The 26,194-nt window shown below is 45.7% G+C and overlaps 1 protein-coding gene across 11 annotated transcripts in view; it reads left to right on the top strand.

The window, feature by feature from the left end:
• Positions 1 to 26,194, top strand: part of plekha6 (pleckstrin homology domain containing, family A member 6) — a 259,562-nt gene that overhangs the window by 208,068 nt on the left and 25,300 nt on the right. For 10 of the 11 annotated variants that reach the window (XM_068007640.1, XM_068007638.1, XM_068007642.1 and 7 more), the window contains 6 exons: positions 14,484 to 14,549; positions 16,111 to 16,191; positions 19,140 to 19,289; positions 19,847 to 19,948; positions 20,406 to 20,520; positions 22,352 to 22,491. In XM_068007640.1, the coding sequence (XP_067863741.1) occupies positions 14,484 to 14,549; positions 16,111 to 16,191; positions 19,140 to 19,289; positions 19,847 to 19,948; positions 20,406 to 20,520; positions 22,352 to 22,491 (654 nt within the window). The remainder of the gene's footprint in view (positions 1 to 14,483; positions 14,550 to 16,110; positions 16,192 to 19,139; positions 19,290 to 19,846; positions 19,949 to 20,405; positions 20,521 to 22,351; positions 22,492 to 26,194) is intronic. The other variant, XM_068007641.1, reaches the window with a different exon arrangement.

Raw genomic sequence — 26,194 nt, 5'->3', positions numbered from 1 at the left:
ATCAACTTGCATTTATATAGCGTCTTTAACGTAGACAGACGCCCGAAGGCGCTTCACAGGGGAGAAACGGATGACATATGAGTGGAGATAATTTAGGAGAAATGTTTGAAAATATGATTGAAGAGAGAGGTTTTGAGAAGCCCCTTAAAGTTGGGGAGAGATATAGCAAGCTGGAGGGCTCTAGGGAGAGTTCTAAAGGTTGGAGGTTGAGGGGGGGGGGTGGTCAAAATGGCAACAGTGGTGGAGCGGAGGGATATGAGAATGTATGGAAGGCCAGAATTGGAGGACCAAAGAGCACGGACTGGAGGAGGTTGAAGTGGTAGGACGTGGCAAGGTCACTGAGGATGCGGATTTTGAATTTGATGCATTGAGGAGCAGGGAGCCAGTGGAGGTCAGTGAGGATGAGCGTGTGTAGGACTTGGTGTGAGACAGGATGTAAGGTAGCAGAGTTTTGGACAAGTTGCAATTTGTGTATGGTGAAGCTGGGATGGCTGGCAAGGAAGTCATTGGAAAAAAAAACGTCTTGGATGTAATGGAAGTGTGGACGAGGGTTTCACTGGCAGACGGGGCCTCGGTTCAATGTCTCATCTAAAAGGTGGATCAATCAGAAATCTTTTGAGTTGTCCAGACTATACTCAAATGACATTCAATTAGTCCCATTATATTTAATTATCAAAATTGAAAAATCCACCCTTCTCTCTGTTTGACAGTGAGAGCTCAAACTCTACTGCGTTTCTTCAGCTCACCCTACAGTCAGTATTTCATGGAACTTTCAGTGTTAATAATTGATGACTGCAGCTCAAGAAGATCTCTCAGATAGCGGCTCAAACTTTAATTACTCGGACAATGAGTTTCGACTTGCCATTTGTGCGTGAGGAGTTGGGGTGCACTCAGGCAGGTTTTGGGGGTGGACAAGACTTCAGGAGTGAAAATCTCCTTCGTGTCCTCGGCAATTATCATATTTTGTGGTCTTCACAGTAGTTAATCTGCAGTTGAAATTTATTTCTGTCCTCCATGCTGTACGTCTAGAATAATTAGTAGTTGCAGTTCTGACCTTGAAGTCTGGAGCTATAATCTAATGCAATTTTCTACTAGGAGTCAGTGCTGAGTTTGATGATCTAAGCCAGGGTGATTGTTCAGGCACGACATTGTACCTCACTATCCCTGGGCTAGGGAGTGGGGAAAATCAGCCGGGGTTCCCACTCGTGATGGTTATCCATGACTTCTGTTGGAAAGTAAGTGCGTGTATGTGTGTGAGTGTGTGTGTGTGTGTCCAGTGAGGACAGGATTGAGCTCAACCGTGGATATCATCCACAGTCGAATAGCCTGCTGACATCCAGTGTCTGGACTTGCAGTTGAAGAATAATCACATGATAGGGAAACTGGATAAATACCCATGGATCCATAGCCCAGCAAGAGCCAGGGTAGGGGGAGAACCTGTGAACTCTGTTACTACAACCTTGTACTTAACTATCCTCCTTGTGTTTCTAGCTGCTCTGCTGCATTCAAAGTAGAACCTCATGCTCAGCTTTTTCCTCCATGCTTTACTCAACTCTCTTGATTTCAATTATAGATCCTACTAGGGTCTACACTATAGCCTTGTACTCAATCCCCACCCTGTGCTTTAATCAGTTCTCAGCTTCCCATTCTGACTTAGAATCTGCATGTTGTAGGTTTATTACTGTGTCTGAGATGGTAGCTTATGGATCAAGAATTGTCCCTTTCTCCATTAAATGTCAGTTTTTACAGTGGGATTATTTCAGATTCCCACCAAAGATTTGCCTTCTGGAGTCCTTCATATTTGCGGTACGTGTAACAATCACGTTTAGGACAATCTATGCAGCACCATCTTTGAAATGACCAAACTGCTCATGAGAAGGATTGTTATGCACAGAAGTCTGGATTATTTAACACATCCTGTCTGGAATAACACAGATTATGGGTAGGCCCTTTTAGAGACTCTAACCATCTGTTTCTTTTCTGCTGACTAACTATTTGCTTCGTTCTTTGCTCTCTAACTCTGTGACTCCTTTCCCCCGTGACGTGACAGGATGAAATTCTAGACCTTCAGTTACAAAGGAAGCTAGAATTTTTGGACCAGCAGGTGGGACTCAATGTGCTAAACCATACTGGTGTCCGTTCCCCATCGGTCAAAGGTGAAGTGACAAGGTTGTGAGTTTGGCCTAACTCTTGAGTGTGGATCATATGAGCAGGGAGTTCAAGTCGATGGTTCGTTAAGACCACGAGAAACCAAATTGTCTTTTAAAAAAAAAACAGCAACATTTAATGTTTCTTCATAATACAAGTCATTATAAACTATGGCACAGCACAAAAACAGTCTAGATGGAAATAATCAAGGAGCAGGTTAGGAATGCTTTGAGGTGGTGTTTTATTATGTGTACACGCAACATATCGGCAATTACTGAATAATGAGACATTGAATTTACTCCTTTTAGACCAATAATTTATAGGTTAACATTGCGATGGATAAAACAAGCCCGGGATTGTTAATAGTAGAATTATATACATATGATGTGGAGCGAGCCTTTTCTCAGTGGCAGCATTCCGCCTCTGAGTGGAGACCGGAGCTCCGGCTCTGAATTCAGGATTGACATTCAGCGGGATACTCGTGTCCGGTGGGTGTGGGTAGCCCCCACCTCATCGTATGGGTTGTGGGAGCCCATAAAACCCTCCCACCATTACTAACCCCCCCCCCATCGGCTGGTATAAAGACGGTTATGGCCATGGAAGGAGCATTCATGCTGCAGCCTGTCCGACTGTTAATTAGCCCATGAATCCTTCCACTGCATCACATTATTCTCCATGGGAGGAGTGTGAAGATACAACAGCAACATATATGATTAAGTTCACTGTTCCAGATTGAACCGTGCATGATATAAGTATGCGCATGAAAGGACATGCTCCAGGAGACATTGTTATAGCACTTTTCAAATAAAACAAACTAATTGAAGAGAGTTACTCATTAGTGGGCCAAACCCACATCAAAGAACAAAGAAGGGCATAAAATGGAACAAACCACCTCAAAGGGTTTTTCCTACAGAGGGATGGTCCACATCAGAGAGCTTGCCCCATTAAAGGGCAAATCATGTTAAAATTTAATCTAAATATTTGACCATTAAATGATGAAGATGCGATAATAATGGGAATTACATATATTATATGTGGGTCACACTCTCTCCAAGAATGTGGCCAACCTTGTTACTTCTACTTTGAGTATTTAATAGTTTCTGTCTTCACTAGCATCCTGTTAATGCACTGTCTGGAGCGCATCGATCTCATGAACAATCTTATTGCAATGTCATTGAATAAGTTCGCATTAACCTTACCAAAAATCCTGCAGACAATTCAATGGAAAGTGATAAACAACCCTCTATTTATATAAAAACAGAAAACACTCAGCGGGCCAGGCAGTATCGGTGGAGAGAGAAACAGAGTTAACGTTTCAGGTCGATGACCTTTCATCAAAACTGGAAAAAGTAAAGACTTAACGAGTACAGAGCCAGGGAGAGGAGGAAAGAACAAAAAGGAAGGCCTTTGATAGGGTAGAGGGCAGGAGTGATAAAATGACGAAAGGGATGATGGTGCAAGGCAAAGGGGATGGTAATGGGACAAGTAAAGAAACAAAGGATGAGTCTAGAGGAGCTGTAAATGGCAACAGCAGGAACATCACCTGCTGTCTGGAAAAATGGGATCAGTGGTTATGATCTGAAGTTATTGAAATCAATGTTGAGTCCGGAAGGTTGTAAAGTTATTTATTGCTCCGCCTAGAATACTCAACCCAATTGGCTGAAGCAATGTCGTGTTTCGGAAAGCAGCATTTAATTGGCCTTTAATTGATATCTGAGGGCACTGGCCTGACGCGAACGGGGCCAAGCTGCTTCCTTGTCGACCTTGTGAAGCTCGGTTAATGCTTGTGGGCTGAAATTTACCATTTCCTCAGCAAAGCTTAACTAAAGAGTATAAAATGAAAGAAATACTGTCCGTAGTGAACTCAGATTATTTACAGAATGGCTTTGGGTGCACACTGACTCTGTAATCTCTGGCTCAATAGTTCACTGTCACAACCTGCATCTGCAGTCACTGTTACTAAACAAGGATTTGCGTCACAGTCCGGCAGAGTGTCGAGATTTGCTGTTCATTTTGAATGTGAGTGCTGCAGGATATTTTGGTACGTGTTACTATGGTAAATATACTGCATGTAAAGACATTTGTGAAGTGAAGTTGTTGCTATATGTTCACAAGATGTGTGTTAAAAGTGAATGTTACGTTTGCCTGATCCCACAACTCTGAAATCAACTTACACATTTGATAAATCTATCTGTCACAGTCTTGAATATATTCAATGCTCAGCATCTACAGTACTCTGGGATAGAGAATTCCAAAGATTCACAATCCTCTGTGTGAAAAAATCTTTCCTCATCTTGGCCATAAATGGCCGACCCCTTATCTTGAGACTATGACCCCTAGTTCTAGACTCTCCAGCCAGGGGAAACAGCGTCTCAGCGTCTACCCTGTCAAGCCCTCTAAGAATTTTACACGTTTCAATGAGATCACCTCTCATTCTTCTAAACTCCATAGAATATAGACTCATTCTACTCAATCTCTCCTCATAGAACAATCTTCTCATCCCAGGAATCAATCTAGTGAACCTTCGTTGCACCCCCTCTAAGGCAAGTATATCTTTCCTTTGGAAAGGAGACCAAAACTGTACACGTTACCCCAGGTGTGGTCTCATCAGAGCCCTATATAATCACAGCAGTACCTCCTTACTGTTATACTCCAAGCCCCTTGCAATAAAGGCTAACATACCATTTGCCTTCCTAATTGCTTGCTGTACCTGCATGTTAACTTTCTGTGATTCGTGTACAATGACACCCAAATCCCTCTGACTACCAACATTTCTTAGTCCCTCACCATTTAAAAAATATTCTGCTTTTCTATCCTTCCTACCAAAGTAGATAATTTCACATTTCCCCACATTATACTCCATCTGCCCCCTTCTCGCCCACTCACTTAACCTGTCTCTATCCCTTTGCAGCCTCTTTGCGTCCTCCTCACAACTTACTTTCCCCACCTAGCTTTGTATTGTCAGCAAACTTGGATACACTACATTCGGTCCCCTCATCAAGTCATTAATATAGATTGTAAACAGCTGAGGCCCAAGGGCTGACCTTCGCGGCACTCCACTAACCCAAAAATGACCCGTTTATTCCCACTCTCTGTTTCCTGTCCATTAACCAATCCTAATATATTATCTTTAATCCCATGAGCCCTAATCTTGCATAACAACCTCTAGTGTGGCACCTTATCGAATACCTTTTGAAAATCCAAACATACTATATCCACTGGTCCCCCCTTATCTACCCTGCTAGTTACACCCTCAAAAAACTCTGAGGGAAATCGTGTTTGACAAATCCATTTCATAAAACCATGTTGACTCTGCCTAGTCATATTTTGATTTTCTTAGTGCCCTGTTACTATGTCCTTAATAATAGATTCTAGCATTTTCCCTACTACTGATCTCAGGCTAACTGGCTTATAGTTCCCTGTTTTCTCTCTCCCTCCTTTCTTGAATAGTTGGATTACATTTGCTACCTTCCAAACCACGGGGACCGTTCTAGATTCTAGGGAATTCTGGAAGATCAAAACCAATGCATCCACTATCACTGCAGCCACCTCTTTTAAAACCCTAGGATGTAGGCCATCAGGTCCTGGGGATTTGTCGGCTTTTAGTCCCATTAATTACTCCAGTACTTTATCTTTACTAATCTTAATTACTTTAAGTTCCTCACTCTCATTAGATCCTTGGTTCCCCATTATTTCCGGTATGTTTTTTGTGTCTTCTACTGTGAAGACATACAAAATATTTGTTTAACATCTCTGCCATTTCCTATTATTCCCATTATAATTTCTCCTGTCTCTGCCTCTAAGGGACCCACGTTTACTTTCACTAATCTCTTCCTTTTTTACATACTTAGGTTTTTCAATCACTATCACTATTGATTAGTAGAATTTTTTGAGCACAAGTAGTGCGTTTTCATTCACTTGCTGATTTCCAACTCAGTACCATTGATTTTGTAGGTCAGAATCTGCTCATTACTTGTTATCAGGCTCGGCATCACTGCAAAAAGATGTGGTATATTTGTCCCTTAATGTGAGCAACTTTCAGTAATAACCAAAAGAAAGACTTGCATTTATATAGCACCTTATCATATCTCAGCAATGTCTCAAAGAATAGATTGATAGAATCATACAATGATGCATCACAGAAGGAGGCCATTCGGCCCATTGTGCCTGTGCCAGCTCTGTGAAAGAGCTATCCATTTAATTCCACACCCCTGCCCTTTCCCCATAGCCCTGCAAATTTTTCCCCTTCGAGTATTTATCCAACTCCCTTTCGAAAGTTATTATTGAATCTGCTTCCACCATCCTTTCAGGCAGTGCATTCCAGATCGTCACAACTCGCTGCATAGAAAAAGTTCTCCTCATTTCGCCTCTGGTTCTTTTGCCAATTACCTTAAATCTGTGTCCTCTGGTTACCGACCCTTCTGCCACTGGAAACAGTTTCTCCTTATTTACTCTATCAAAACCCTTCATGATTTTGAACACCTCTATTAAATCTCCCCTTAACCTTTTCTGCTCTAAGGAGAACAATCCCAACTTCCGATATAATTAATTACTTCGAAATGTAATCACTGTTGTTATGTAGGTGGCCATTTTGAGCGTAAACGACAATGAGAAAAATGTCTCAGTGACCCAATGTGGCTCATTTGTTCAGCTGGGTGGGAGATAATTAAGTTAAAACTGTAAATCTACCCAGTAGCCTTCCAGCTAGAAGGTTGGATCACTAAGTACATGACCCTCGCCCAGATTCCCTGCCTTGGTTCAGTCTGGCAATTAAAGTGCCAGAAAGTTGAATTATGAGCCATGAGAACACAGGCTGCCAATTTAGGGGAGGTTAGTGAGCTGCATTCTCAAAAGTGAGACCCCATTCGCCCAGTGTCAATAAATCCTGGTAGTAATCGTCAAGCATTGTTTTCGCAAATTGCAAGATTTCCAACACTTAGTCTCGACTACCATTCATAATCACGCTCTGTCTTGGGGATGGGAGCTTTGTTGGTCTGGGCTGTGTTGTGTGGGAGGAAAAGAGGGGAATACATTTTTTTTAATTCAAATTTTTATAATTCTTGAAACCAACGCAGTCCCTTCCTTATACAACTTTCCATCACGTTCTGGTGAAATGTACAATGCTCAGAACACACAGCTTCTCCTGCATAATGTGCTGCTCATTGAACAGTTTGCCCTGTGTTGTTCACAGCTTCTTATCTATAACACACTGCTTGGTACACACAACTTAGCCTGTGTAACATGTGTACTGTATTGTCAGTCCGTGGGGGTCAAGAGTTATATATGTGAGATTATAAACCCCATCCCATGCACGCAGGTGTGTATATGTGCATGTGTATGTATATGTATATTTGTGTAATACATGTTGCTTAGCAGACCTCTTAAAAAAAAAAATCTGCAATAGTGGACAAGAGTTTGCAAGATGGTTTGTCTCAGACTTGTGGTCAATGGAGGTACAGAGGAGATGCGATTGGTAGGAGTGATCTGCTAAATTTGCCCCAACTTGGTGCTGGGTTTGATAACTGAGATATCTTTGCCTGTTGGTTTTCATATTCGCTTCATGTTATAAGACAAATTTGGATATTTAAACCAGGAAGCTGTAGAGTAGCAATATCTGGAGTCAGCTTTATCCTCCCAAACCTATATATGATTAATATTCAGGTCTTTTAAGAATAAGTGTAGATTTGAATGGAAGATTTCCTGTTTCTGTAGAACCTGGGATTAAACAGAGGTCACCGATTGGGTTTAATTTCTCAAGGCTGGATATCCAGTTATTCTGCCATTAGCACATATTGACAGATGTGACAGGTTTAGAATCTGCTTAAATAGATAGATTGTGATTAAGGCTTTCTGACCTTCCCAAGTCATTTTGTACTTGAATCCAGATTAATTGATGACTTTCAGTCCACAGGCTATTTACTTATTCAGTTGGCAGCTCCATCTAAGGGAAAACAGCAGAAAACACTGAACAAAGATGTTTATTGTACAAATGTGTTACATTCTCAAGGTGAACAGTGCCAGTGTAGTGTGTGAGCAATAACTGAGTAATTAACATGTCCTTTGTTTAAATCAGGAGGTTGTACCTCTGGGTGGGGAATTCTACATAGTGAATAAGAGGGAATTTGTTCCACTGCAGTTTTATGTACTGACAGTAGGAGAGAATGAGAGGGCGTTTGTTCTATTGGAATTCTATATAGTTCAATTGGAGTGATTGAGAAGGAGATGGTCCATTGGAATTCTATGCAACAGCAATGAATGAGGAGGGATCTGGTTCATTAGGATTCACACAACGGCAGTCAAGGTCCACTGGAATGCCATATAGTAGCAGCTGGAGTGAATAAGAAAGGGTTTGGTGCATTGAAATTCTGTACAGTGGGAGTGGATGAGAAGGAGTTTGCCCTTTGCTATTCTATATAATGGGAGAGGATCAGAGGACATTTGGCCCACTAAAATGCTGTATAGTAGCAGTTGGAGTGAATGAAAAGGGGGTTGGCCCTTTGGAATTCTATATCATAGCGAATAAGAAGGCATTTGATCTATTGGAATTCTAAGTTTGGAGAAGGTATGTATTTATCAGGTGGATAGTATTCAAAACTTATTGTAGAGCTAGGCTGCTTCAGTTATGTAGATCCATAGCAACTGTAGACTGTTCCACAAGAGGCTGTGCAAAGTTATTTTGTGACACAATCTTAAACTAAAGCTATCTCAAGAGTTAATTATGTCAGAGATGAATATTCAAGCATTTTGTCATTTGAATCAGATTGCTGTGATATCAACAAATGAAAGCTAAACGTGAGTTCGGCCATGTTGGGAATCCTTTTCTCACGAAGACAAGAAAGCAGCATCCTTCGTTAGTGGAGCTCGACATTGTGCTTTTTATCCTGATCTGTAATAGATAAGTGAGAATCAGTGTGTTGTCAACTCAGTTCACAGAATGATAGAGGACGCTGCTCAGGGCCCTCAGTTGTACGTGCCAGTAAGGACCTGGCATGTGATTGCTGTGCAGATTTAGGAACATAGGAACAGGAGTAGGCCATTCAGCCACTCGAGGCTGTTATGCCATTCAGTTGGATCATGGCTGATCTGTATCTTAACTCTATCTACCCGCCTTGGTTCTGTAACCCTTAATACTCTTACCTAACAAAAATCTATCAATCTCAGTTTTGAAATTTTCAATTGACCCCCAGCCTCAACAGCTTTTTGGAAGAGAGAGTTCCAGATTTCCACTTCCCAATGTGTGAAGAAGTGCTTCCTAACATCACCCCTGAATGGCCGACCTCTAATTTTAAGGTTATGCTACACTTGTTTTGGACTCCCCCCACCAGAGGAAATAGTTTCTCTCTATCTACCCCTTCAATTCCTTTAATCATCTTGAACACCTCAATTAGATCAATTAAAGTGTCCTCATCGTTTAACCCTTTTAGCCCCGGTATAATTCTGGTGAATCTGCGCTGCACCCCCTCCGAGGCCAATATATCCTCCCTGACGTGTGGTGCCCAGAACTGAACGCAGTGCTCTAAATGGGGTCTAACCAGATCTTTATATAACTGTAACATAACTGTGGATATGGGAGGGTTCTCAATTACTGTGAAAACCATTGTTATATAACATGAAGGTCGCAAAATTGCAAGAATCTGCTCCAGCATGAAGGTCGACAGGAAAGCAGCTTGGAGAATCAGATGGAGAAATTTGCGTACACTGTTGACCGGAGGTCACCGGTTACGGTTATTGGCTTAGTACAAAGAGGAGAAGAGTCAATTCTCTCTCATCTCTCAATTCGCTTTATTCATGCCGTTAGGTCATATACATATAGCTTATGCGTCTGGTTAGATATAGACATGCAGTTTGCACCAGGTTATACAGTTTTATACCCTAACTAGGATCTAAACGCACACCCACTAGGTTTCTCTGACACTCCCTGAGTGGCCACAGAATATAAAGGATAATACCCGAAAAGGAGATCTGACGCTGGCCAGGCGTTCTGTTCTCTCTCTCTTTCGACGTCGTCTCTACGTCCCTGACGTAGGTTCTTCCACTTCCGCGATGGTTGGTCTCCGGAGTCTTCGCTGTGGCTCCACGCCCCAGATTCTTCATTCTTATTCCGAATCTTATCTCTTCAAGCTGTGCTGCCTCTCTTTCGTTGGTTTAGGCTTGCTCGCCTTAGCCTGTGTATTCTCCTCATTGGCTCTGTCCCAAGGACTTGGGTAGCAATACCTCATTACTCCTTTTCTAAATAAGGACTTGCGTCTTATCACATCTCCTTTGTCTTTCACAAAACTTAGCTAATTCAAACCGGTTCCAGCCAGCTCAGGTCAGCGACTGAACTCAGATTACTTCAGTTCAAAAGTTGCTCTTGCCTGTGTGTCAGCAGCTGATGTCTCAGGTTACTGCAGCCCCTGGCCAACAGCACGATTCACATAGTGTCCAATTTTACCACCGTTGGTTTGAATGGCCAAAAAAAACTTGGAGCGACACAAATTAAGCACGCTGATCTTCCACATCCGATTCCTTGGTACTTGCTCCCACTCAGGGAGGCTCCACATTGGAAGTGAATTCTTGCATTTTCAGGGCTGCTTTGCTGTGGTGCACAGTGTTTTGTAGAGAGGATCTTTATATAGGTCCTTTGTTGGAGAGGGAGTGATAAGCAATGCACTGTCTAACAAAAGACCAAAATATATCTGAGTTTTTTCTATGGTGAGTGCAGGATGTCAAGGATTCAGACTGTTTCCATTGTATTGTTACAACCTCTATCAAAGTAATGTGTTAGCCAGTTATTTAGGGCCTCGCGTAAGGGACTTCATCTATGAAGAACTAATGGTGGGAACGATGGGGTTTATGCAGTTCTGGCAAAAGACGGGAAATAAGTCAGAAAATCCAAATATAAAAATAACTCATAATGTCGTCACTCCTAACTGACTCTGGAATAAATTGCTATTAGGCGATTTAGTGGGCCGTGTTACCATGGCAATGACTTGGGTTTCCATACTGCTCCTCCCACACAGAGAGACATTCTGAGGAGCTTTATAGAGCATGAAGAAAGGGCTGGATGATGAGCAGGAAAGAGCGAGAGGAGGGAAAAAATAAAGCAGGAAAAAGTGTTGGGGAGCAGCTGAAAGTACGGTTAAAGAGGACAGATTTTAGAAAGGCGCATAATGAGTGAAAGAGTGATCATCGATGGAGCAGAGGATAAGGAATAGACCAGGAGCAGAGGATAAGGAATAGACCAGGAGCAGAGGATAAGGAATAGACCAGGAGCAGAGGATGAGGAATAGACCAGGAGCAGAAGATGAGGAATAGACCAGGAGCAGAGGATAAGGAATAGACCAGGAGCAGAGGATGAGGAGTAGACCAGGAGCAGAGGATGAGGAATAGACCAGGAGCAGAGGATGAGGAATAGACCAGGAGCAGAGGATGAGGAATAAACCAGGAGCAGAGGATGAGGAATAGACCAGGAGCAGAGGAAACGGTGGATGAGGAGTAGACCAGGAGCAGAGGAAACGGTGGATGAGGAGTAGACCAGGAGCAGAGGAAGGGGTGGATGAGGAGTAGACCAGGAGCAGAGAAAACGGTGGATGAGGAGTAGACCAGGAGCAGAGGAAACGGTGGATGAGGAGTAGACCAGGAGCAGAGAAAACGGTGGATGAGGAGTAGACCAGGAGCAGAGGAAATGGTGGATGAGGAGTAGACCAGGAGCAGAGGAAACGGTGGATGAGGAGTAGACCAGGAGCAGAGGAAGGGGTGGATGAGGAGTAGACCTGGAGCAAAGGAAACGGTGGATGAGGAGTAGACCAGGAGCAGAGGAAACGGTGGATGAGGAGTAGACCAGGAGCAGAGGAAACGGTGGATGAGGAGTAGACCTGGAGCAGAGGAAGGGGTGGATGAGGAGTAGACCAGGAGCAGAGGAAACGGTGGATGAGGAGTAGACCAGGAGCAGAGGAAACGGTGGATGAGGAGTAGACCAGGAGCAGAGGAAGGGGTGGATGAGGAGTAGACCAGGAGCAGAGGAAACGGTGGATGAGGAGTAGACCAGGAGCAGAGGAAGGGGTGGATGAGGAGTAGACCAGGAGCAGAGGAAACGGTGGATGAGGAGTAGACCAGGAGCAGAGGAAACGGTGGATGAGGAGTAGACCAGGAGCAGAGGAAACGGTGGATGAGGAGTAGACCAGGAGCAGAGGAAGGGGTGGATGAGGAGTAGACCAGGAGCAGAGGAAACGGTGGATGAGGAGTAGACCAGGAGCAGAGGAAGGGGTGGATGAGGAGTAGACCAGGAGCAGAGGAAGGGGTGGATGAGGAACTGAGAATCAGAAGAGGAGAGTGTACGTGTGGGAAAGTACAGCTGGAGGAGGTTGTTGAGGTAGGCCGGGGCGAGGTCAAGCAAAGATTTGAAAATGAGAAGAAGGAACTTAAAACCAGTCTTAATAATATCCCGTTACAGACCTGTTAGCCACTGAAGAGGACACAGCAACATCATCAGGTTGTCAGTTGTGCGCAGTGCTACATATTTTTAATTACTAAAATGGAATGATTCAACTACTGCTGATACAATGGTTGGTGCAGCACAGACGTACCCAAGAGGCTGGTCCAACCTAAGGCATTGTAGCTGGGCTTTTAAGAGCAGCCTCTTCCTGGAAATGACTTGACTGAAACCTTTTGACGCTGCCCCTTTAAGACTTTGACACCACTCCTGTTTAATATCTCACTCAGAGGCTGGGCTTGTTTTCTTTCCCCCCTCCTCCCCCCCCCCCCCAAACACCTCCCTTCCCCCCCCAACGCTTCCCTCCCACCCCACCCCCCCCCAACGCTTCCCACCCACTCCCCCCGACGCTTCCCTCCCACCCCACCCCCCCCAACGCTTCCCACCCACTCCCCCCGACGCTTCCCACCCACCCCACCCCCCCCAACGCTTCCCTCCCACCCCACCCCCCCCCACGCTTCCCACCCACCCCACCCCCCCACGCTTCCCTCCCACCCCACCCCCCCACGCTTCCCTCCCACCCCACCCCCCCCCACGCTTCCCTCCCACCCCACCCCCCCCCAACGCTTCCCACCCACTCCCCCCCCCCCAATGCTTCCCTCCCACCCCCCCACCACGCTTCCCTCCCACCCCACCCCCCCCCACGCTTCCCTCCCACCCCACCCCCCCCCACGCTTTCCACCCACCCCCCCCTCCACGCTTCCCTCCCACCCCACCCCCCCCAACGCTTCCCACCCACCCCCCCCGACGCTTCCCACCCACCCCACCCCCCCCAATGCTTCCCACCCACCCCCCCATCACGCTTCCCTCCCACCCCACCCCCCCCCACGCTTCCCTCCCACCCCACCCCCCCCCACGCTTTCCACCCACCCCCCCCTCCACGCTTCCCTCCCACCCCACCCCCCCCAACGCTTCCCACCCACTCCCCCCCCAACGCTTCCCACCCACCCCCCCCCAACGCTTCCCTCCCACCCCCCCCAACGCTTCCCACCCACCCCCCCACCACGCTTCCCTCCCACCCCACCCCCCTTCACGCTTCCCTCCCACCCCACCCCCCCCACGCTTCCCTCCCACCCCACCCCCCCCCCACGCTTCCCTCCCACCCCACCCCCCCCCCACGCTTCCCTCCCACCCCACCCCCCCCCACGCTTCCCACCCACCCCCCCAACGCTTACCACCCATTCCCCCCCAACGCTTCCCACCCACCCCCCCCCCCCAACGCTTCCCACCCACCCCCCCCCCAACGCTTCCCTCCCACCCAACGCTTCCCACCACCCCCCCCAACGCTTCCCACCCACCTCCCCCAACGCTTCCAACCCCCCCCCCTCACAACGCTTCCCCCCACCCACCCCCCCCCAACGCTTCCCACCCACCCCCCCCCCCAACACCTCCCCACAAACATTTTAATCCAAAGGTCTTCATTTTCCACTTTGATGCAGACTGACCTCGGAGTTTAGACTGTGTGTAGTGGCTGTCTGCTGCTCCCAGAGCATGCAGGTAACACCAGTGTCAACTCAATGCAGACCATCCGGCCCCATTGATGAGAACAGGGCATGGAAAATGGAGCGAGTTAATCCTGGTTTGGATCATTATAATTTGCTTTCCTGGTCAAACCATGGCTGTGGCTATTTGATGTCCTTTTAGACTGCACAGCATTACATTGGGGGCTGGCTTCTTTCTTTCCTATTTGGTCCAGCACTCAAAGCAGGGAGGAGAGAGAGAGCGAAACGGAATGACCAATAAAGAGCAAAATGCAGAATTGGCATGCAATAAAAGACTCTGCGTGACAGTGTATTAAAGATCCTGATCAGTGTGCTGCACGTAGAAAGGTCAGAGCCCTAACTGTTAATGATGCTTGCAGGTTCCATATCAAGACAGATACCAGGAGCCCCTGCAGCACTACAAGGTCGACGAATTGGAGATTGACGTAAGTTTTATGAATGAATTACCTGTCTCTTTAAAAGATTATTTTGCGATGCTGGAATCTGAAGTGACGAGGCAGCAAGGGCTTATTGGGAACGCTCATCCTTGGGATTTTAGCCTCGCTTTAGAATATTTAATTCTGCTGGCAGCAATCTTCCACTTTAAAGCAAGAACAGAGACCCTATTGTCTCTCGGACGGAGGTACAACCATGTACCAAGAATTAGGAAGGGCTCACCTGGAGCAATTCCAGGACTTGAAGCAAGGGGAAAAGAGGGAATGTAATCTATAGGAATAAAAAACTGGGTTTGGAGTTGGTGGGGGGGAGACACATCTCCACCCCCACCTCCCCCGGTGGTTGCACCTGTGCAGCTTGACATAGGTGCAACATCTGCCCTATTAAAGCAGAAATCAATGTTATTTATGTACACTCTTTTTTCTTTTTCTTTCCTCTCCTACTTAAAAAGAAAGTTATGTTCTCCAGATTTCTCAGTTGGTACTTGCGCTGCTCAGTGTGTTATTGATTCATACAAAGGCCTCGGGTTCAAACCCACTTGGTGCTGAGTAAACTGATCTCAGCTAATAGGGACACGAGAGTCCTCAGACTCCCTAGCCTGGGGGGTTTGGGTGGGTGGGTGGTGGTGGTGGGGGGGGGTAAGGGGATGATTATCTAGGGTTTCTGCTTCTGTTTGTTATCTAGTGACCCCTGCTGTGTGGATATCACAGGACCATGCTCAGTGCTAATGCCCCCACAGTCGAATAGCCGGCCGCCCCTCATTGTTTAGACTCGCACCCGAAGAATGGCAACTCGGACGAGGTACCTCGGGGGGGTGACCAACAACCGATGAACTAAATCTCAGCCTTCAGAAGATGAGAGAAAATTGAGGGCGGGGGGGGGGGGGGGGGTCGGGAGAAATGATGATATGACCTCAGCGTAGGTCGCCCCCATTGAGCATAAACTCAAAGCCAGCTGAGCAGGGGAGAAGTCAGCCTGCTGCTAGGCTCCTGCAAACACTGGGGGGTAACTTTCAACATCGGCAGGGGCGAAATAAATGACCGTATCGGAATTCTCGCTGGTTATGCACTTGGATGGAGGGGAAAATCGAGCAGGGCGGAGAACGGTCACACGATCCAGTACCGACAGTTATTCCGGCCCATTCCGAAAAGTTGCCCCTGCCGTTTATAGTCACCTACTTGGAGTTGCACAATGGTGCCCCCAGCTGTGCTTATCTCCTTCCCCAACCATGAGGAGGTGCCTCGTCTCCACTGAACATCTTCTGATGTCGCAGCTGAGACCTGGATCTCGACGTGTGAGGAATTATTAACCCACGTTCAGCTCCTCAGTGACACAGCCCCAGGCTCCCTGCAAACTCTTCAAAATCTAGTAAGTTATAACGGGAACTGTTTCCCCAGAGGACCTTTCGCGCTCAATAAAAATTTAGCACAGTAATTTTGATTGATCTTGATGCCTGCAAGTTTTGTGAAAATGAGCTTTTGCCTCATTGCAATCTCTGCCAAAAGTGCAACTGAAAATTAACGGCCTTTTCCTTATTTTTATCGGAAACAGAAATTGCTCGGTCGACTTTGTGAACAGACCAAGAACCAGCGAGAACAGGAAAAGTGGGTCCTGCAGCTTCGGAAGGAGAAGGTACTTTTAATGCTTTTTTTTTGCACCCTGGATACTTTTCTGAAACCACATCAATAGGAGTGCCCTCGCTCCCTATAGTCCTTTGTGCCTGATCTACCCAGTCTCTAGGTAACTTGCAACAAGTCCGGGGATCAAACCAAGAACTCTCACTACTGTATTTGGACTACTGGTTAGATCATGGGCCCCTCACATGTTGAAGCCGGTGGAATAAACACTTCAGCAGATCGTAGTTTTAGGCTATAAACTACCAAAACAGTTTTGTTAGGCGGTAAATGGATATGTGAACAGAAGCAGTGATTTATTGTAGATTTACAGTAGTTACAGGCTTAACTAGTTTTCCTTGGAAGATCGAAAATGACAAGAAGTTAAGTCAGCTCTGCTAAACTGCAATATAAACTGGACCAAACAGAAAGCCCCCTGAATATTAACCTTTTATGTGCCACTTTGCCCACGGAGCCTTTCTGGTTGGTCTCTCTCTCTTTTTCTCTTTCTATTTCTCCATCTCTCTCTCTCTCTCTCTCTCTCTCAGCTTCAGATAGATGCCCTATTTTGAACAAGGCACGCTGAGAAATGCTTTACAAAATTTGTCACGGAGCCCTGGAAGGATTTTTATTCCAGTTGATATTCAGCTCCATGTACCTTTTCAAATATTTTGATGGATTTTGGTATATGTGTGCAGCTGTGTGTATATGGTATATGCAAATGAATTTAAAATATGCTCAATATTGGATTGGTCAAATAAATTTGCCATGGCCTAAATAGATTCTGCCCTCACTAAATCCTGTTACGATAAGTGGCATCAAAATATTCAGATGTAACATGTTGGCAGTGGGCAGGGAGAACGCAGAAAACTGAATTTAAACATATTTGAATTTCAGGAGATAAGAATTTCAGACTGTTGGGATCCAAATCTGGTCATTTAGAAAGGCACGGATTAATCAAGGACAGTCAGCATGGATTTGTTAAGGGAAGGTCATGTCTGGCTAACTTGATTGAATTTTTTGGGGAGGTAACGAGGAGGGTCGATGAGGGAAGCGAGTTTGATGAAGTCTACGTGGATTTTAGCAAGGCTTTTGACAAGGTCCCACATGGCAGGCTGGTCAAAAAGTACAAGATCATGGGATCCAAGGGAAAGTGGCAAGTTGGATCCAGAATTGGCTCAGTGGCAGGAAGCAAAGGGTAATGGTCGATGGGTGTTTTTGTGATTGGAAGGCTGTTTCCAGTGGGGTTCTGCAGGGCTCAGTACTGAGTCCCTTGCTTTTTATGGTATATGTGAATGATTTAGACTTAAATGTAGGGGGCATGGTTAAGAAGTTTGCAGAAGATACAAAGGTTGGCCTTGTGGTTGATAGTGAGGAAGGAAGCTGTAGTCTGCAGGAAGATATCAATGGACTGGTCAGGTGAGCAGAAAAGTGGTAAATGGAATTCAATCCGAAGAAGTGTGAGGTAATGCATTTGGAGAGGGCAAACAAGGCAGGGGAATACACAAAATGAATGGTAGGATACTGAGAAGTGTAGAGGATCAGAAGGACCTTGGAGTGCATGTCCACAGATCCCTGAAAGTAGCAGGACAGGTAGATAAGGTGGTTAAAAAGGCATACAGGATGCTTTCCTTTATTAGCTGAGGCATAGAATATAAGAGCAGGGAGGTTATGCTAGAACTGTATTAAAACACTAATTAGGCCACAGCTAGAGTACTGCGTACAGTTCTGGTCACCACATTACAGGAAAGATGTGATTGCACTGGAGAGGGTACAGAGGAGATTTATGAAGATGTTGCCAGGACTGAAGAATTTTATCTATGAGGAAAGATTGGATAGGCTGGGGTTTTCTTTGGAACAGAGGAGGCTGAGGGGAGATTTAATTGTGGTGTATAAAATTATGAGGGGCCGAGATAGAGTGGATAGGAAGGACATATTTCCTTTAGCGGAGAGGTCATTAACCAAGGGGCACACATTTAAATTGATTGGTAGAAGGATTAGAGAGGAGTTGAGGAGAAATTTTTTCACTGAGGGTGGGTGGGGGTCTGGAACTCACTGCCTGAAAGGGTGGTAGAGGCAGAAACCCTCATCGCATTTAAAGAGTACTTGGATATGCACTTGAGGTGCTGTAACCTACAAGGCTACGGACCAAGAGCTGGAAAGTGGGATTAGGCTGGATAGTTCTTTTTCGGCCGGCACAGACACGATGGGCTGAATGGCCGCCTTCTATGCCTTAAATTTCTATGGTCTATAATTCTACGATTTCAATGGAAATGAAAATCGGGGCAGTTAATAATGGGGGGCCAATCCGCATCGCCAGTTTTACCCCCGGGCGGCAAGTTGAAAATCGACCCCATTGTGGTATTTTTATATCAGTTGAAGTATCTCGGGATATCTGATGGGGAACTCAAACGTACAATCCCAATCATGCTGGAGTTCAGGAGAGATCAAACAGAGTCTGGGTACTTTCCCAGAGGAAGGGAGGGATCAAAGTGCTTGCTCTCATGCATATTCTAGAACTTGGGTACACAATGGCATTGATGGAGAGCAAGTCAATGTCCATTCTCATAGGATTTACAGCATGAAGGGGGTCAATCAATCCTATGCTGGTACCAGCTCTTCATTTGGAGCTATCTACTCTAATCCCAGTTCCTTGCTCTCTCCTCATATCCTTTAATGTTCTCCTCTTCAAATCGTTATCCCCATTCATTTTAAACAAAGTTATGGTCTCTCCCTCAATAGACACTTGTCGTAAGGCCGTCCACTTTTTAATAACCCTTTGCGTGAAAACATTTATTCCAACTCTGTCCTTCCTTCCAGTGATGATCCTGAGTCTGCCCCTCCCCCGTCAGCTGATTGCAGTTACTTGGTGAAGGGGAAGAGGAGAATATGTGATTGTTTTTAAATGACTGAATGTAGTTGAACCTGATTTAGGGCATTTTTCTTTTTGTTTCTTTCATACTCTAGGATTCTCTGGAAAGTGCCTTGGAAACAACGCATCGGGAGATGGCAATGTACCGTAATCAGCCAGCTTACACAGAGCAACTCGTGCAGAAAAAGGAGTCGTTACAGAATCAGTTGATCAATATCCGTGGGGAACTCTCGCAAGCAACCACGGTACGGGAGCAGTGTCAGTGCGAGGCCACCAGGGGAGCGGTTGCGTTTACCCGTTGAAGGGAATTGGGCATTCGCCTGTCAAACCCATTTAAAAGGAGTACGCCTCTGCAAGCCAACGCTGCCTTAAGGTCACAAGCAGCGAGGAGTCGCTGGGGCCAGTGCTTTTTCCAGTGGCTGGGGATTGCAGATAAGAAAACAAATCAGAGGTGGGCTTGGGTGCTTCAGCGCCATCGGGCAAAGCAACATGGCTGCCCCCTGCCCCCCCAACAAATGGGCGAGCCATTCTGCATGTGCGCTACCAACAGAGATAGAGGTAATGGCCATCGATCTCAGTGGTGAGCGCTATCTCCAACGCCATGAATCCATCTTTGTTTATATCCCATCACTTGCCAGCCAGTGTTGACTCTGAAGTTGGCATCCCAATTATGGATATAAATATATTAACTACAGAGTGTACTTGATTCTTTATTGAGCATTGATTCTTTAAGCATTGACAGTTTTAAAAAAAATATTGACTTTGTATTCCGGTCCTGCTTTGTGCGTTGCATGCATTTTAGGCCTTTGCAAACACAAAGATGGAGTGCGATGCCCTCAAAATGGAACTGTCCATCATTCACAATGACTTATGGGAGCAGCTAAACAGCCCCACGGGAATGCAGGTAACATTGCCTTTAAATCATAAGAAAAGGTAAACTGTTAAAAAAAAATTTTTTTATTCGTTCATGGGATGTGGGCGTCGCTGGCAAGGCCAGCATTTATTGCCCATCCCTAATTGCCCTTGAGAAGGTGGTGGTGAGCCGCCTTCTTGAACCGCTGCAGTCCGTGTGGTGAAGGTTCTCCCACAGCGCTGATGATCAATTATCTTCCACGCTGAGGAAAATCTGGAGAAATGAAAGACCAGGAGTTAGATTAGTCCATTAATCTTGTCACCCAACCCTGATTGCTCAAGATAAAGCTTACCTTAACCATCCAATCACACTCTTAAACGATTTAAAATTTTGTTTCCATGTTTCGTAGCACTCGTGGATGAAGCTTACGGAGGGGAGGATGTGATTTCGGTTATTGGATGTTGAGACTTAGTAAATGAGCCTGAAATGGTCTGTGATAATCTTTCAGGATGAGGTGGGTTACAAGCACATTCAGAAGGAGCTGTGGAAAATCCAAGACGTCATGGAGGGACTGAGGAAGACCTATCCCGATAGGATTACAGCAGAGTCCATCAAACAGAATGGTATGGAATTTACTAGCACTGCACAATGTGGCCATTACCCCACTCTTGTATTGAGAAAGCGCAAGGGCAGTGTGCAGCTGAAGTGATGACCTCATTGCTGGCCAACCTAAGAGGGGTAACAGATTTACCCGTTAGCCCCCAAATATGTGGTGCTCGCGTGCTGACCTATGCCTGAATTCATGATGAGCGCTCCTGTCATAAAGAGTTCTGCACTGGGAGAGCTCATTCGTATCACGGTTATCTGACTGTGGGATGACAAGCCCTGGATTACTGTGCTCAGATGTTCATGGTATCAGCTTTGGCTCAGTTGGTAGCACTCTAGCACCTAAAGGTTGTTAGAAGGTTCTGGTTTCAAGTCCCACTCCAGAGACTTGAGCACATAATCCAGGCTGGCACTCCAGTGCAGTACTGAGGGAGTACTGCAGTGTCGGAGGTGCCGTCTTTCGGATGACGTTAAACCGAGGCTCCGTCCGCCTTCTCAGGTCAGACATAAAAGATTCCAAGTCACTATGCGAAGAAGAGCAGGGGAGCTCTCCCGGTGTCCTGGCCAATATTTATCCCTCAACTAAAATAGATGATCTGATCATTTATTTCATTGCTGTTTGTGGGAGCTTGCTGTGTGATAAATGGCTGCCGCGTTTTTTACATTTCAAAAGTACTTCATTGGCTGTAAAGTGCTTTGGGACATCCTGAAGTTGTGAAAAGTGCAAGTTCTTTTTTTTTTTAACACTTCAGTGAGGATTATACATGCAAAGGAAATGCTCCCAGGACTGCCTCGAGCCACATGCTAACTCTGCCACTGCTAAGGGCTCTCTGCAGTGCCTGATCTTGCTGTTGGAGCTGTACAGTCTGAATTTAGACTGTAGTAAATACCAATGAGGGAGCGTGAGGTGCCATTTTGACGGGAGGGTGCAGTGAAGTCATGAAGGTGTAATCCTAAACTGACTTATAAGCCATGTTTGCTTTAATTTGTGCCTGCTGAAAAATGCTGAAAAGATCAGGGAGAAACAAAATGGAAGCATGTCCATATATGGGTGAAATTGGTTACGGTGCCACTGATTGGCAGAAGGTGGATGATGCCCACCTTGTAGGTACTGCATGGAGTTGTGCGTATGTAAAGAACTGCACTCATCCAGGCAAGTGGAGAGTATTCCATCACACTCCTGACTTGTGCCTTGTAGATGGTGGAAAGGCTTTGGGGAGTCAGGAGGTGAGTCACTCGCCGCAGAATACCCAGCCTCTGACCTGCTCTTGTAGCCTCTGTATTTATGTGGCTGGTCCAGTTAAGTTTCTGGTCAATGGTGACCCCCAGGATGTTGATTGTGGGGCATTCGGCGATGGTAATGCCATTGAATGTCAAGGGGAGGTGGTTAGATTCTCTCTTGTTGGAGATGGTCATTGCCTGGCACTTGTCTGGAGCGAATGTTACTTGCCACTTATAAGCCCAAGCCTGGATGTTGTCCAGGTCTTGCTGCATGCGGGCACAGACTGCTTCATTGCCTCGTTACTGCTTGTAGCTAAGTTGTACTTGATCATTAAAATTGCTGACGCCACCGTATCAGTTGTCTCTTCGAGTCTGTAACAAAGGCGGATTTTCCGCCCATTCATAGTCAATGCACAGAAAGTCCAGCCCTACACCCGGGTGCATGTGGACAGAATGTGGTGATGTTGGGGAGTGTATGCCCAATGGATCCAGTTCCAAGATGCACAGAATTCATTGTAACCTACACATTGAATGGATTCCATGAACACGGGAGAGGCACGGGAGAAGTATTAATATTAAATGACAATTCTGTACGATTTTGAATCCCAATTTTTTTTTTTCTTTCAGCAGTGACAAGTGCCCAAATGGGCACCTTCAGCTCCAACAGCCCGGCCAGCCCTCTGAGCTCAAACAGCCTCACCAGTCCCATGAGCCCCTTCTCTCCCGTCTCCGAATCACAGTTGTCTGCCCAGCAAATAGTCAATGAGGTAAGCGGAGAGAGCAGCTGGTGAGTCCTGATCCGTGACGGACAAACCGAAGCCCAATTGTTGTAATGGAATTGTGAGTCATGATCATGTTCCCAGGGTCCTGGAATGGGCGGATCTTCAGTGTATGAGAAATGAATTAATATCAGTTTGTATTGCAGTCATTCATGGTCCCCAGTGCCTCTCTGATTCAGTTCCCTTGCACTGTTGACCATTAGTAATCGGTGTTGGACCAAAAATGGAAAAACAATTAAAATTAATAGGATAACAGAACTAACCCAAATTATGTTTGACTACTTTTTCTAGTAAGGGGGTCCTGATGTTGAGACACCCTCTTGTGTCTATTTATTTTTAGCAACATAAACATTAAAATGATCCGCAAAGAATGATGCTCAGGGACTGGTTGAAGTAAGGGTTTAACAACATAAGAAAGCAAGGGATGAGAAAGTGCCATTCAGCCCATCAAGCCCACTCTTTCCTATCATGGATCCAACTCTATCCCTTTTAACTTCCTGAAGGAAAGTTAAGCATAAATAGGTCTTGATTCCCCAAAAATAATCAAGCAAAACTACAATGCTCATCACATCTCCACTTTTCAACCTGCCCTGCTGTCCTCCAGAGACACCATTCCAGTTCCCAGTGCCTGGCAACAGAGGACCACTGTATCCAATGGAGTAATTATCTCTGTCTGTACCTATCGCTATAACCCTCCAATTCCGATTGCCAATCAGACATTTAAGGAGTTGATGGTCTTATCTTCCATTCTTGATTCTCCACTTCCACCACTCTTGTGAAGGGGGAAGAAAGTTCCTTCTAATCTCTAACCATTTTGTCCAAGCGTTTCTCCTTCATCTGTAAACCGGTAAAGATGCAACGATACAAAAACTGGGCACCAGTAGGATATAGGGGAGCATCGCAAAGGGCAAGGGAAAGAAAAAGAAACAAAAGGAAATTGAAGAAAGGAACACAAATAAGGGGAAACTATTCCAATCCTGTTTCTTGCCAATAGTGGGATGGGGGGGGGGAGGGGCAGCTAAATTTGCCAAATTGTCCCATGCTCCTGGAACACTTGTCATCTAATGCTGAGTCTGAAAGAATTTTCTTTTGCTGAATGTTGCCTCTGCCTCAGCTGTGGTTTTTCTTGCACTAACAAGACAGGAGCCTGAGTGTGGCATTGAGTTAACAGTCTGTCCTTTCATCTCCAGGACCTGGATGTAAATTCAGCCCAGACTGATGGGATGAAAGTCTCCTCCCACCTGTATAAGGATTCTTGGTGGAATAGGTTTGGAGACAGTCTCAACCTAATTCCTACTGGGAACTAGTCCATTGAAAACAAAAATTGCTCTTAATTTGGCACAAATTGACTGTCTTATTCAGGGAGATCATAAGGATGACTGGTGGGAGATAGAAATGTCACACTGATCTAGCAGGTCAGTGTGACATTCTTCTGAGGTTGGTTTTAAGGCACAGGTTTTCAGCTGGGGTCCACAGACCCTAGACATCATGAGGTGATGATCCCAGGGTATCTGCAAGGTGGCCAGATATCTGACTGTCCCTATTGACCTGCGAGCATGTTATTTCTGTTCCTGTGTGCTAGTGAAACGATGAGAGCACTGTCTTTTGGAAGGTCAGATGAGAAGTCCTGGGAGTGTGTCAATGTTTGCAAGGGTTCCCCACATGGAAGAGTTTGAAAACCACTGTTATAAGGCATGTTGGTGCAGAGTAGAAGGAGTTTTACTCTGCATCTGACGCGTGCAGCACCTGATTCGGTATTACCTCGTGCTCCAACTGGCTTCAAAAGTGGAGAAGTGTCTGGGCAGCAATGGAGACGGTATGGTTTGTCTCCGCATCATCCCCCTAGACGAGCTAAGGTTAAAACCTGTAAGGGTTTATTCCCCTGATCTCTGCGCAGTGATCCCTGCTGGAAAGCGTGTTGTAGGCAGATGTTGGGTAAGGATATGATAGGGCTCAACTGTGATGCCCAAGTGTTGAAATAGCCTACTGACGCTTGCTGGCTAGGCCTGTACATGAACGATGGCCACTTGAGTGAGGTAGGCCCAGAGTCCGTGAGACCAAACCCCAGCGAGAGTCAACGCCTTCAGGGGGGAAAGTAAAAAGTGGAGAAGTGTTCCAATTCCCACTGCAGGCATCCTACACGTCAATGATAAAAGATTCACCAAAATACAACCCATATTTTCAGTATGATTCACGAGCTGCTGCTTGTAGCTTCATTTCAAGGGAAGCCTTCCAAACACTAACCTCCTCTTGCTCACTCAGAGTCTTCCTGGCTTCGCAGTTACTCTTTATGCTTTGCTCGCTCTTTGTCTCAGGAGACACGCCCGCCTCGACCTCCCCTTCCGCAGTCCTACCTGCCGCAAGAGCCGCCGCCCATAGTCCCTCCTCTTCCCACTGAGAGCAGCCTCTGGGCCTACTCTATCGAGGACATCTGGGAGCAGGCGGAGAAAGGGAAGACAGCCTTGGACATGAAGAGAATTGAAGGAGGCACAGCAGTAAGTGGCTGGCCAGGCCACTGTCTACATCAGTCCCAAGTCTTGTGGTTTCCCATCTGTGTCCGTCCTGCTCATATGATTTTGAGGCATGAAATAAGTAGTATACAAAGGAACGATAAGCAGCGTTGGCACTAAGCGTTCAGTCGAGCGTAATGATGATGGTGATTCTTGTACTGTGTCCAACTGAATTGTAAAAAAACGCCCAGCAGTTTAATTGTACCTTTTATCTCCAGACTCGTATTGTGTATAGAGAGAATATTTTCAGCAACATAACAGTTGGATGAAATATTAGTAGTTGCAGCTCAGTCGAATGTCAGCCATGGCTCAGTTGGTAGCACTCTTGCCTCCTGAGTCAAGGTTGTGGGTTCAAGTCCCATTCCAGAAACTTGAGCACAAAGTCTAGGTTGACACTCCAGTATGGTACTGAGGGAGTGCTGCACTGTCAGAGGTGCCGTCTTTCGGATGCGACGCTAAACCAAGGCCCCATCTGCCCTCTCAAGTGGACGTAAAAGATCCCATGGCACTATTTCGAAGAAGAGCAGGGGAGTTCTCCTCGGTGTCCTGGCCAATATTTATCCCTCAACCAACACCTAAAAAACAGATTATCTGGTCATTATCACATTGCTGTTTGTGGGATCTTGCTGTGCGCAAATTGGCTGCAATGCTTCCCTATGTTACAACAGTGACTACGCTTCAAAAGTTATTCATTGGCTGTAAAGCGCTTTAGGGCACATTATGGTCATGAAAGGCTCTATATAAATGTAAGTCTTTCTTTTTTGATAGAAATAATGGGAAAAAATGAATAGGATGAATTAAGATTGTCACAGAATATTAAGTATTGCCCTTAATGTTATTTCTTTTATCAATAACTTATTGGTATTGATACTCCCATGAGATCATTGCATCATGAGTTTTGCTGTGTGAGATACTGCAATAATTTAGCAATAACTGCACTTCACCCAGTTAGGTTAAAGGGGGGGTTATCTTCACAAAGTGGTCTTTTACAGCCCATCTTTCTTTCTTTGCTTTGGGAATGGGAAACACCTGACATGACTCAATGATGCATTTCAGTGCAATTGATGATGTTGCTTGGTGTGTCATGTAAAACAGCAGACCCCAAATAAGATTTACCAGGCACAGGAAGGTGCTGGCCCTTTAAAGTTCTTGGCATGATTGCAGACTGTTACCCGGGGATT

The sequence above is a fragment of the Heptranchias perlo genome, chromosome 27 (genome assembly GCF_035084215.1).
Source record: "Heptranchias perlo isolate sHepPer1 chromosome 27, sHepPer1.hap1, whole genome shotgun sequence".
NCBI lineage: Eukaryota > Metazoa > Chordata > Chondrichthyes > Hexanchiformes > Hexanchidae > Heptranchias > Heptranchias perlo.
The sequence above is the reverse complement of the archived record's forward strand: the minus strand, read 5'-3'. Positions and strand labels throughout refer to the sequence as shown.